The sequence below is a fragment of the Haliotis cracherodii genome, unplaced genomic scaffold (assembly GCF_022045235.1).
Source record: "Haliotis cracherodii isolate W230 unplaced genomic scaffold, xgHalCrac1.p SCAF_9, whole genome shotgun sequence".
Lineage (NCBI taxonomy): Eukaryota > Metazoa > Mollusca > Gastropoda > Lepetellida > Haliotidae > Haliotis > Haliotis cracherodii.
The window spans coordinates 59,170,099-59,180,019 of record NW_027266343.1 but is presented as its reverse complement, the minus strand read 5'-3'; the positions used below and the strand labels follow the sequence as shown (position 1 = coordinate 59,180,019).

Genomic DNA, 9,921 nt, shown 5'->3' with positions numbered 1-9,921 from the left:
TGCAAATGTTTATTGTTTTGTAGCAAAAGTAACGGACTGGTCATTGTGTAACAACTGACTACCTGGTACTTATGAACACATTTGTGTTTTCAGGTTATATGGAAACCCTTGTACTCATCCTCCTCGAACATGTCTGTTGGCACTCTGCATGCTGCAAGGAGCCCAATAAATGTTACTCATCCCCCTCGAACAAGTCTGTTGGCACTCTGCATGCTGCAAGGAGCCCAATAAATGTTACTCTTCCCCCTCGAACAAGTCTGTTGGCACTCTGCATGCTGCAAGGAGCCCAATAAATGTTACTCTTCCCCCTCGAACAAGTCTGTTGGCACTCTGCATGCTGCAATAAATGTTACTGAAAGTCTTCAATAGATGCACATACTATGATATCTGAACCTTCAGTCTTCTTCCGATGTGTAATTCAGTGTCACATGACTAAAACGAGACCCTGTTGCAATGTCGCTATCACTGGATGTTTCATGATCTTCAAGTTCTGAGTCTGAGTGAGATGATGAGCTATCGCTCGAGTCAAGGGAAGTCTTGTACAACTCAAGAATATCACATCCACATTCACTGCATGGAGTGTTGCAAGTACATGAGTCAGTGCAGTAACAGAGGCACTTGCATGATATAGCACAGTTATCACAGCACTTATGCAAAGGTTGAATTTGTTGAGGGTTCTGGTCAAATGACTTCAGTAGCTCAACTCGTCGACATACATTGGTTCTGACATACTGTTTCATTTCATCCGAAATATTCCGCTTGCCACTAAGACAATGTCTAAAGTTCATGAGAAGAGCATGTGCCTGCTTTTCTGGATCCCTGCCTGCTCGTCCTGTCTCTTGAATATAATCCTCAACATTATTGGCTGGACCATAGTGGATGACGGTGTCCACACTTTGTAAGTCAAGTCCAATGGTGAATGATGTTGAGCAAAGGACTATCCTCTTGAAACCATTTGGATCCATGAAGGACTGGGACACACATTTCTTCACTTCCCTGTTTGTCTTGCTGTGGAACATGTCAAATAGACGATTCTTATGACTGTTAACTCCGTCTTCACTATTGTTTATGAACGCATCATGTTTTAGCTCTGATTTGAGAAAGTCAAAGAGATCCCCTATTTGCTTGATTTTGCGGAAGAATATCAGCATCCTTGGTGTTTGTCGATTCCGTACCCGTAACAGGGTAACTAACCATGAAAAGTCCTGGCGAATGTTGCCACTGGTTGATATCTGCCAGTACTTGATGTTTTCTTTGTTGGGACTGAGGAGTATTTGTTCACAGCCGGACATACACATTTCATTAATTATCACATCTCGGGTGGACTTGGTTGCAGTCGCTGTTAGTGCAATCACTGGTATGCCTGGAGCTAGTGCCCTGAGTTCTCCAAGTGTTCCATACGCTGGTCGAAAGGCCTTTTCATTTCTAATATTCTTTACACTGGTGTTACACTTGCCGCTGAAAAAATACACAATTAAAGTTAAACTTTAGTCAAGACGAGCACTATGTTAAGGTTTGAATGTCATTTCTGATTCATACATATTCTGTATGGTGTTATGTCTGATTGATAAATTGTTTGATAGGCATTACTTAGAAGTTGACGGATGACAAGATAGACACAATTTTTATGGATAACAACTTCTTTAATACTGTAAAAGGCCTTTTACAGTATTAAAGAAGTTGTTATCCATAAAAATTGTGTCTATCTTGTCTGATTGATGTTGAACTTCAATTCAATAATCAGCAGCTTGAAAATTGGCAGATTTCTTTTGCGAAATTAAACTCCCTATAAGAATTAGATCAACATATCTATTGCAAAAAACAATGTTGTTAGATGATTAGTGTTTTAGTGTTTTATCTTGGCTGATGTTAGCAGTGGATGTATGTATGTATATCATAAGGGCATTAACATCCATTACAAAATGTCGGGCTGCGGTCCTTGTTTCAGAACAACAATGTGTCAAGTACATGATGGTTGTAGAAGTGATGTTATGTACATTTTGGAAGGTTACTCTTTGTGCTTTAACTTTGATGTTATGAATAACGAATTAGATATTTAGTGATCTTGACACACTTTATACTTGTTTTACCAGAAAATACGTGATGGGTGAATGTTGTCGCATGCCGCTATCAGCAATATTGCAGCTATATCAACGCAGCCTGTACATAATTGGCTCAGACAAACCAGCAACTGACATGAACACCATCCTCGTCATTACAGCGTTCGCTCGTCACGCCTAAGGCCCGGGTTCGATTTCCCACATGGGTACAATGTGTGAAGCCCATTTCTGGTGTCCGACGCCGTGATTTTGCGGGAATGTTGCCAAAAGCTGCGTAAAACCCTACTCACTCACTCACTCACTCAACATGTCATGTCATTAAATATAACATTATATATACTTACAATTTTGCAATGCAGTGTGCTTCATCAATGAAAATTGCCTTCAAAATCTTCTCTTTAGTCAGGTCTTGAATGACATCACGCTGTGTTCCAAGAACTGTCTCTGGACTCGCAAATATTATGCCAATGTCACCAGATTTAATATCCTGAATTGATATTTGGTCCATTACATGTACAAGATCATCATCATCATCATCATCAGGAGTAGGGTCATGTTGACCCTTCAAGTAAACAGATTTCAATCCAATAGATGAACACTTCTCTGTTTGTTTTGTCATTCGTGCCACAAAGGGTGAAATAACAATCACAGTAACATGGTTGGAGTCATTAAGTTTCTGAAACACGAATGGTGCTATTTCAAAAGTAAGTGATTTGCCTGTTCCTGTTGGAGAACAAAAAAGGACATCCTTTCCTCTGAGGTAACTTACAATCACCTGTCTCTGATGATTCCTGAAGTGATCAATATGTAACTGTTGCTTTCCAAACGATACAGCCTCGTCAATAGCACTACCTTCCATACCAACAGTTGTAGTTAACTCGAGGGGATGCAGTCAAACACTTACAGAATGCTGCTGCCCATACGTACAACACAACATCAGGCCTTTGTTCAGTTCAGTGTGTCAGATACATTAGAACCACGTGTGGAGATCAGCCATCCCAGGTCACCCTGCTAACCCCCCCCCCCCCCCCCCCCCCCCCCCACACACACACACACACACACACCTCCCCCCCCCCACACCTACGCCTCCCCCATTGCCCAGCTGTGTTTTATTACAGTTAACAAGGGCGGTCATCTGATCAAGATTCTTTGATATGATAAGGAAGGGACCTAACTACCGGTCGCCATTTCGACCGGTCCTCTCTCCAAAATGACATGACGTGGAATAGAGCCAGCTTGAGCTGGCTAGATTTGCTTTTGTATACAAATCTAGATTATTTTTCTTTCTTCATAAAATAGATATATTCCACACTCATGGTGCAGGACTATGTAGACACTAACACTAGGAGAAGCGTGCAGGTCATGCAGGGCGCTTTGGCCGACCCAGCGCGTGGGCTAGTCATACAGACCAGAAACAAATATAGCCAGTACGGCCCATGCAAGTCTATAATGTTTAGCAAGTCTAGAATAATGCAGTATCTGCAAATGAAGAGATCATCTGGGGTCCTTTTTATTATATCTCATAACTATAATTTAACAACACTTTCTGTGTGTAAAATACGTTCATATGTTGAGAGACTAGATGTTAGTCTAGCATGGGCCTGTGGTGATACGCCGCTTTTACCAATGTTCCGGGGGGGGGGGGGGGGGGGGGGGGGGGCAAGAATGGGCTTCACACATTGTACCCATATTTCGGGAATCGAATCGGGGTCTTCGGCGTGACGAGCGAACGCTTTAACCACTAGGCTAACCTACCGCCCTTTGGTCCAAATGCAACCATCCTGCTTCGCTAAAATGGCTTATAGTTGGCTTCAAACCCGTCGACTACTTCCAGCATCCCCCTCCGGCCCCATCACGGTCGCGACCTCCACGTCCTCTGTTCTCTGTCTTGGTTGTGTTAAGTACAAAAGTCGCACTGGAGTCAGTCGTGAATAACCAAAAGTATGTTGTTTTAAAACATGGCTCCACCAAAAAACCCTGACGTAAAAATAGAAGGAAATTTTTATCCAAATTCATTTGTCTTGGCAAAGACCGCACTGAGACAATAAAGCCTTCGAATAACACGCTATAATGACACAGGCACCTCGTTGTCTGAGGATCTCGGAATTATTTGATATCACAGTCATAAAGGCCATTTGGTGCTCTAAATCCTCGGAATTCGTGTCTGTATCCCATAAATTAATTTCTATTGCCCAAGACATTTTAGAACATTTTCCTAACACCTAGTCATAAGCCTCATACTCTCTTAAACCTCCTGTAATGGCGCGGCAGCCAACGACTGAACAACCAAAACATTATCAACACTTAAGTTGAAACCAAAAATGCACTTGATGAAAAAAGGGGTTGAAAGGTGTGAAATTGAAAGAGAATATAAGATCAACAATTCGTGCAGATTGAAAGCGAGTAAAATGGCGTCTACTGGTCTCAGCAGGAGACGTGAAATGCGAGATGATATCAGTGATTTAGGAGAAACTATAACAGTAATGAAAGTTCTTAGGAAATTAATTAGTTTTTTTTCCAACAAAACGTGCTTTCAAAAGGCGACAGGGGTTTCAACAAGAACTTTAACTGTTTACGGTTTGTAATGATTCCCTTTTAACAAAGGTAAACTTTAAGCAAATTAATTTGTAGTGGGGTTCAGGATTAAATTCACACTGGGGGTTCTCGATTTTTTAATCGAACGCGCTTTCAATCGAAATTAATTAAATTATGAATTTGTATGGCGCACTTGCCAATTTATAACTGCACAAATACACGTAGACCATGATATATCTATTATTACCTCCGATCAATGGATTAGTCTGCATTGATCAGAATACTCAATTTTATTCTCAGCTCCCTTTGGAGTATACAACCCAAGCTGTTTGTGAGGCACGAACCTCAACCTACATGGAACCCATTCATTGCTGGGTGAACAGAGGCATGTTTCGATCATTGTCACTTGGCTAAGGCGACACCACATGTTTTACACGGGCTTCAGTGGGGGACTGGAGGGAAGCCCTAGAAAGTCTTCAGGAGCCAAGCTGCTGACCACGGAATCTGTTCCGCGGACAAACGTTGCCTACCTTCTCCTGTGCCCTGTGCACCGGACCACGTGGCACCACTAAACATGCGTTTGTGTCTAAAAAGTGAATTTGATGGTCAATATTTTGATGAAATGATACCTGAGTTGTATCATACTCAGGGGTATTGGGGTGGTAATGGCGCACGGGCGTCCGACTGACTAATATCTGACCTTCAGGGGTGTTTGACTGACTCATCTCTGACCTTCAGGGGTGTTCGCCTGACCACTCACTGACCTTCAGGGGTGTTCGCCTGACGAATAACTATCCTTCAGGGGTGTTTAACTGACTCATCTCTGACCTTCAGGGGTGTTCGTCTGACGAATCACTGACCTTCAGAGGTTTTCGCCTGACTAATCACTGACCTTCAGGGGTGTTCGCCTGACGAACCACTGACCTTGAGGGGTGTTCGACTGACGAATCACTGACCTTGAGGGGTGTTCGACTGACGAATCACTGACCTTCAGGGATGTTCGCCTGACGAACCACTGACCTTCAGGGGTGTTCGACTGACGAATCACTGACCTTCAGGGGATGTTCGACTGACGAATCAATCCAACGTAATATATTATCGACGACAGGATTTAAGAATGACATTATATGATAAAGGGGTTATGACGCTTTAGTGTTGAGGATGGTAACAGTCTTGTATTAGGAATGAAAACTATGAATGTAGGTCGTCAAGGCCTGATAAATACAATGTTCTTCATACAGGGTATTAACCATCCCCAAACACACTCGCGTGAAAACCTCTATATATAAACAAGTTGTATCGCGGATGGCATGGATCGATGCTCAGGCTGTCGATCACTGATTTGGGTTCCGTTTCACAAAGCGGCTTTAACTCAACGGCTGTCGTAAGTCGATGGCTTAGTATGGCTGTAACGACAGTCTTGAGGCTAAGATGTCATAGTAAAACAGGGCCCTGGGACACTTTCCAAAAAGATGTAATTGACGTAAGTCTGTGTTTAATTACTGGAGCTCTGATCAGCTTTACGGAACATGATCCCCCATGTCGTAAGTGGCAGAGTGTGTTTATATGTAGATGTTTTGGAGTGAATGAATCGACAGGTGCATTGGGCGTACGATCAGGGCCTCGTTTCACGAAGAGGTCTTATCGTGACCACCGCTGTAAATCTGTGTCTTAGTACTATCGTGACATAGTTACAATCGTGGCCCTAGGATCACATTGCAAAATGAGAACGAACGATTCCCGAAACTATCAGAGCACGGATTGTCACAAGTTTTTGTTAAGGTATGGAAGTTACGGTTGTCTCAGCATAACGACTGTCGTAAGTCAATGTTAAAGTACGGGCTAAGATCGTATGTCGCACGGGCTGTTGGAATGCCTTATACGCCGCCGTTTCACTCACTCACTACACATTGACAGTGATACCCTGCTAGTCCGGAAACCCTGTATTCTGGAGGATTCCTGTCTACAGAAACAGAACAGGCCATTACTCCCTGCACCTTGACAACGGAATATATGTTATTGTGTTTGATTAAATCAAAACCAGTCTAAATATAAAATTGGCAAGCCTAGATAGCTATACTTTAAAAGAGATAAATTAATTGTGTATCTATTAAGGCATTCTCTGCATCTCCAGGGCTGGCATTTCCGTACTTTCCCACCCTTTCATGAACATTTTGCCGACCAATCAAACGTCGAGATAAAGAAAAGGTTCTGGTCTTGCCACCGCCAGTTTTAATGGACATGACGTCATCATTTTCCATCTAAAATATTTTTTAGGCCTTTCTTTATATGTTAATCAGTTTTTCAATTTTGAATTTCTTGCAATCTCTGTCGTAATCAAGGGGACTGGTCGCAATGTTGCTGATATCGCCAACCCTACACTGAGGCTGGTTTGTAACTCGCATTCAGATTGGTCCGTTAGACTGAGTAGCGTGGCAAATCAAACTGGCAAAAGAAAATCGAGGGCGGGTAATCTGAGATCGTGAGGACCACAGGAATGGTTGCCTGTCTCCAAGACCGTAGAGAAGAAAGTAAAAAGGAGTTTAACTCAAGTCTAGAATGATTTGGCAAGTCTAGATTGCAGGAGCTGAAATTAAGGATTGCTCTGGGTTCCATTTGGATTTTATTTTTATATTTTGAAATAAGACCAGCTATATTTCTGTGAGTAAATGTCAGTGTACGGGAATGGACCCAGGGGTTAGTGGAGGTTATACGATAAACAAAACCCTGGAGATACAGAGGCTATTATCGTGGCTAAATGTAAACAGAAGCAATGAAATCTTCCGGACTAATCACGAGCTATATTCCATTCCTATCACGGCATAGTATTTCTTTACGTCCTATCAAGATAAAATGAATTAATTGTTGTATCTTATTTGTTATTTATTCTTTAGTTTAATCATTTTGTGTGTTTATATACATAACCATTATTTTAATAGTATTTGTCTCGTGAGAGGCTGGACTTCGCTAGTTTTACTTATGTTATTCTACTGTTTATATACACTGTTAACGCAAATCGCGACATTCATTGAATAATTTTCTTCTTCATACTTTTTATTAAAACGATCACCCCAATTCCATTATAATATACCCTTCTCATCTCTAGCAGTCTAGTCTGATTTTCAGCTCCTGAAGTTAATAGATTTGAAGGTTCCTTGTTGCACGAGATTTACCTAACAGAAATATCTTTATTTAACCTCATGAATAACATGTTTTAATTGAGTTAACTCAACATGGTTTGACTTACATAAGTGTACACACACGAAATATGGGATAAATGGTATCATTTCAAAGAATTGTATATCAACAATTAATGTACTAGTATAAATGGAGTAGTATTGATTAATCTGATTGAGAACATATCAAAAATTGTAGAAACACTTTTGTCGGTTACATGGCTACGGCTCTCACCACTTGACATATTGAATCACGAAATATCGCGATTATTGATTAAGGAAGACAGATCAATGTGTGCTTATACTTTTAAGGTGCATTATTACTTTATACAGGAATGACAAAAATTGCACTTCATGGGACACAAATATATTCCACGTGATCAAATGGTGGTTTCTCATTGGTCACGAGCCATGTTCTGTGCTGACACAGTGTCAGTACACCAGGCATTGTTGCAGCCAGCACTTAAAGAAGAACGTGAAAATAATCAAACAAACACATTGCACGATTTACAGAAACCGAAAATTTTATTTGTCTCGAATGTCCCGCCTTTCGTGATGCCTTGAATCCCAGTGGAGCACAGCTCATGTTTTATTCATTATCTGGCAATATCATCCGGTGTTAAACAGAAGCGTCGTCACAGAGCATACGGGACACATGTGTCTTTAATGCTGCAGTTTATAATCGCCATGTTGAACACGTGACACCCAGCAGGGGTGGAGCACACCACTCGTTAGCGTGTACATCCGCGCTTGCATGTGCAGCATTATCATGCAGGTACTATTTTTTGTTATCAATGATTTGTTCCTTCATCTTCTCTGCGTCCATTAAATGTTTTTTGCATCTGTTTGGTTAGTTGATGATTGTGTTGTGCTGGTATGTAATCTCTTCATTGACAATTAACAGTGTACAACGGAACTTCAATCGGGAGCAGTGCTAATTTGCATTGCATGATGGGAGAAAGGTCAAGGTGGCAGGTCACGTTTATACGTTCTGTATCACGACATGAGATCTAGACTTACGTTTTTTCTCTTGATATGCAGAATTTTGATGGAAACAAACAACTATATTGAAAAGGAGCCGAATGGGCTGAGAGATTCAGAACCTGTGGGAAATCTAGACTTGCTTCATTTAGGGCTAACACATTACAAGGGAACACTGGGCGGAAGGGAAAATAATATGGTTCAGTGACTGTGAGGCAGTCAACATGGGATTTGGAATCTGTTCTATTAAAACCCTTTTTTCTTTACAATCTTAAAGAAAAATACCGTGACAACATATTTGAGATTCCCATCATTATTAGTGGTACTAGTAGTGGTCGTGGTCGGCCCAAATAACAACAGGGGTAAAGGCTGAGCTTATAGTAGCAGCAGTTGCAAGCAATATCGTAAGTAACAACAGCCGAAGCATTAGCGTCAGTATTAGCTAAGGTTTGTGAGGTGAGGTGACACCGGTGTATCGGTAAATTGAGGTTAATTCCTTCCACGTTACGTATCACAATATCATTTTTTCACGCCCGATATATCGGATCATTTCAAATTGCGTTTTATCATGTGTTTAATGTTATATACTTCCAACTGGCTTCGCTGCCTCGGAGCGAGCATCCGGGTCCTCAAGATCGCTGGGTATTGTTTGAATGAATAAACATTATGTTGTACCAGAATCTTGTTTTGTTCCATTAATGAGCCTCAGTTCATATCTTAATGTATCAGTCTGATTCTGAATTAACATTTAGAATTATAAAATATATCGTGATACGTATCGCAGTACGGCCTTGTGCATTGCAAAAATATTGATACACTTGAAACCTCCAAAACCCATCCCTAGTATTAGTAGCAGCAGCAGCAGCAGCAGTGGAAGTAATAATTATAGTAACAGTAGCGGTGGTAGCTGCAGTTGTCGGAAGCAGCAGAGGTGAGGTGAGGTGAAATGGGGTTTAACGTCGCGTCCAAGATTTTTGCACTTATATAGCGACGTGCATGTACGTGTGTATGTTTGTTTGGCTGCTTGTACTAGTCCGGCCTGACGCCGATTTATAGTGCTAGCTCACTGAGATACCATGCCGCAGTTTAACATGAATACCCCACTCAGACATAGTATACTGACTCCGAGCCGACCAGTCCTTGTTTTAGCCCCTTAATGCCGAGCGCCA

General features: G+C 41.5%; 1 protein-coding gene across 1 annotated transcript; it reads right to left on the bottom strand.

The window, feature by feature from the left end:
* Positions 1 to 234: 234 nt before the first annotated feature.
* On the bottom strand, positions 235 to 2,679 carry LOC139452014 (recQ-like DNA helicase Blm). Its single transcript, XM_071233292.1, has 4 exons — positions 2,405 to 2,679; positions 1,195 to 1,458; positions 733 to 1,008; positions 235 to 337 (listed from the first exon to the last, which is right to left on the bottom strand). The coding sequence occupies exons 1-4, from the start codon at positions 2,677 to 2,679 to the stop codon at positions 235 to 237; spliced, it is 918 nt and encodes a 305-aa protein (XP_071089393.1).
* Positions 2,680 to 9,921: the final 7,242 nt, after the last annotated feature.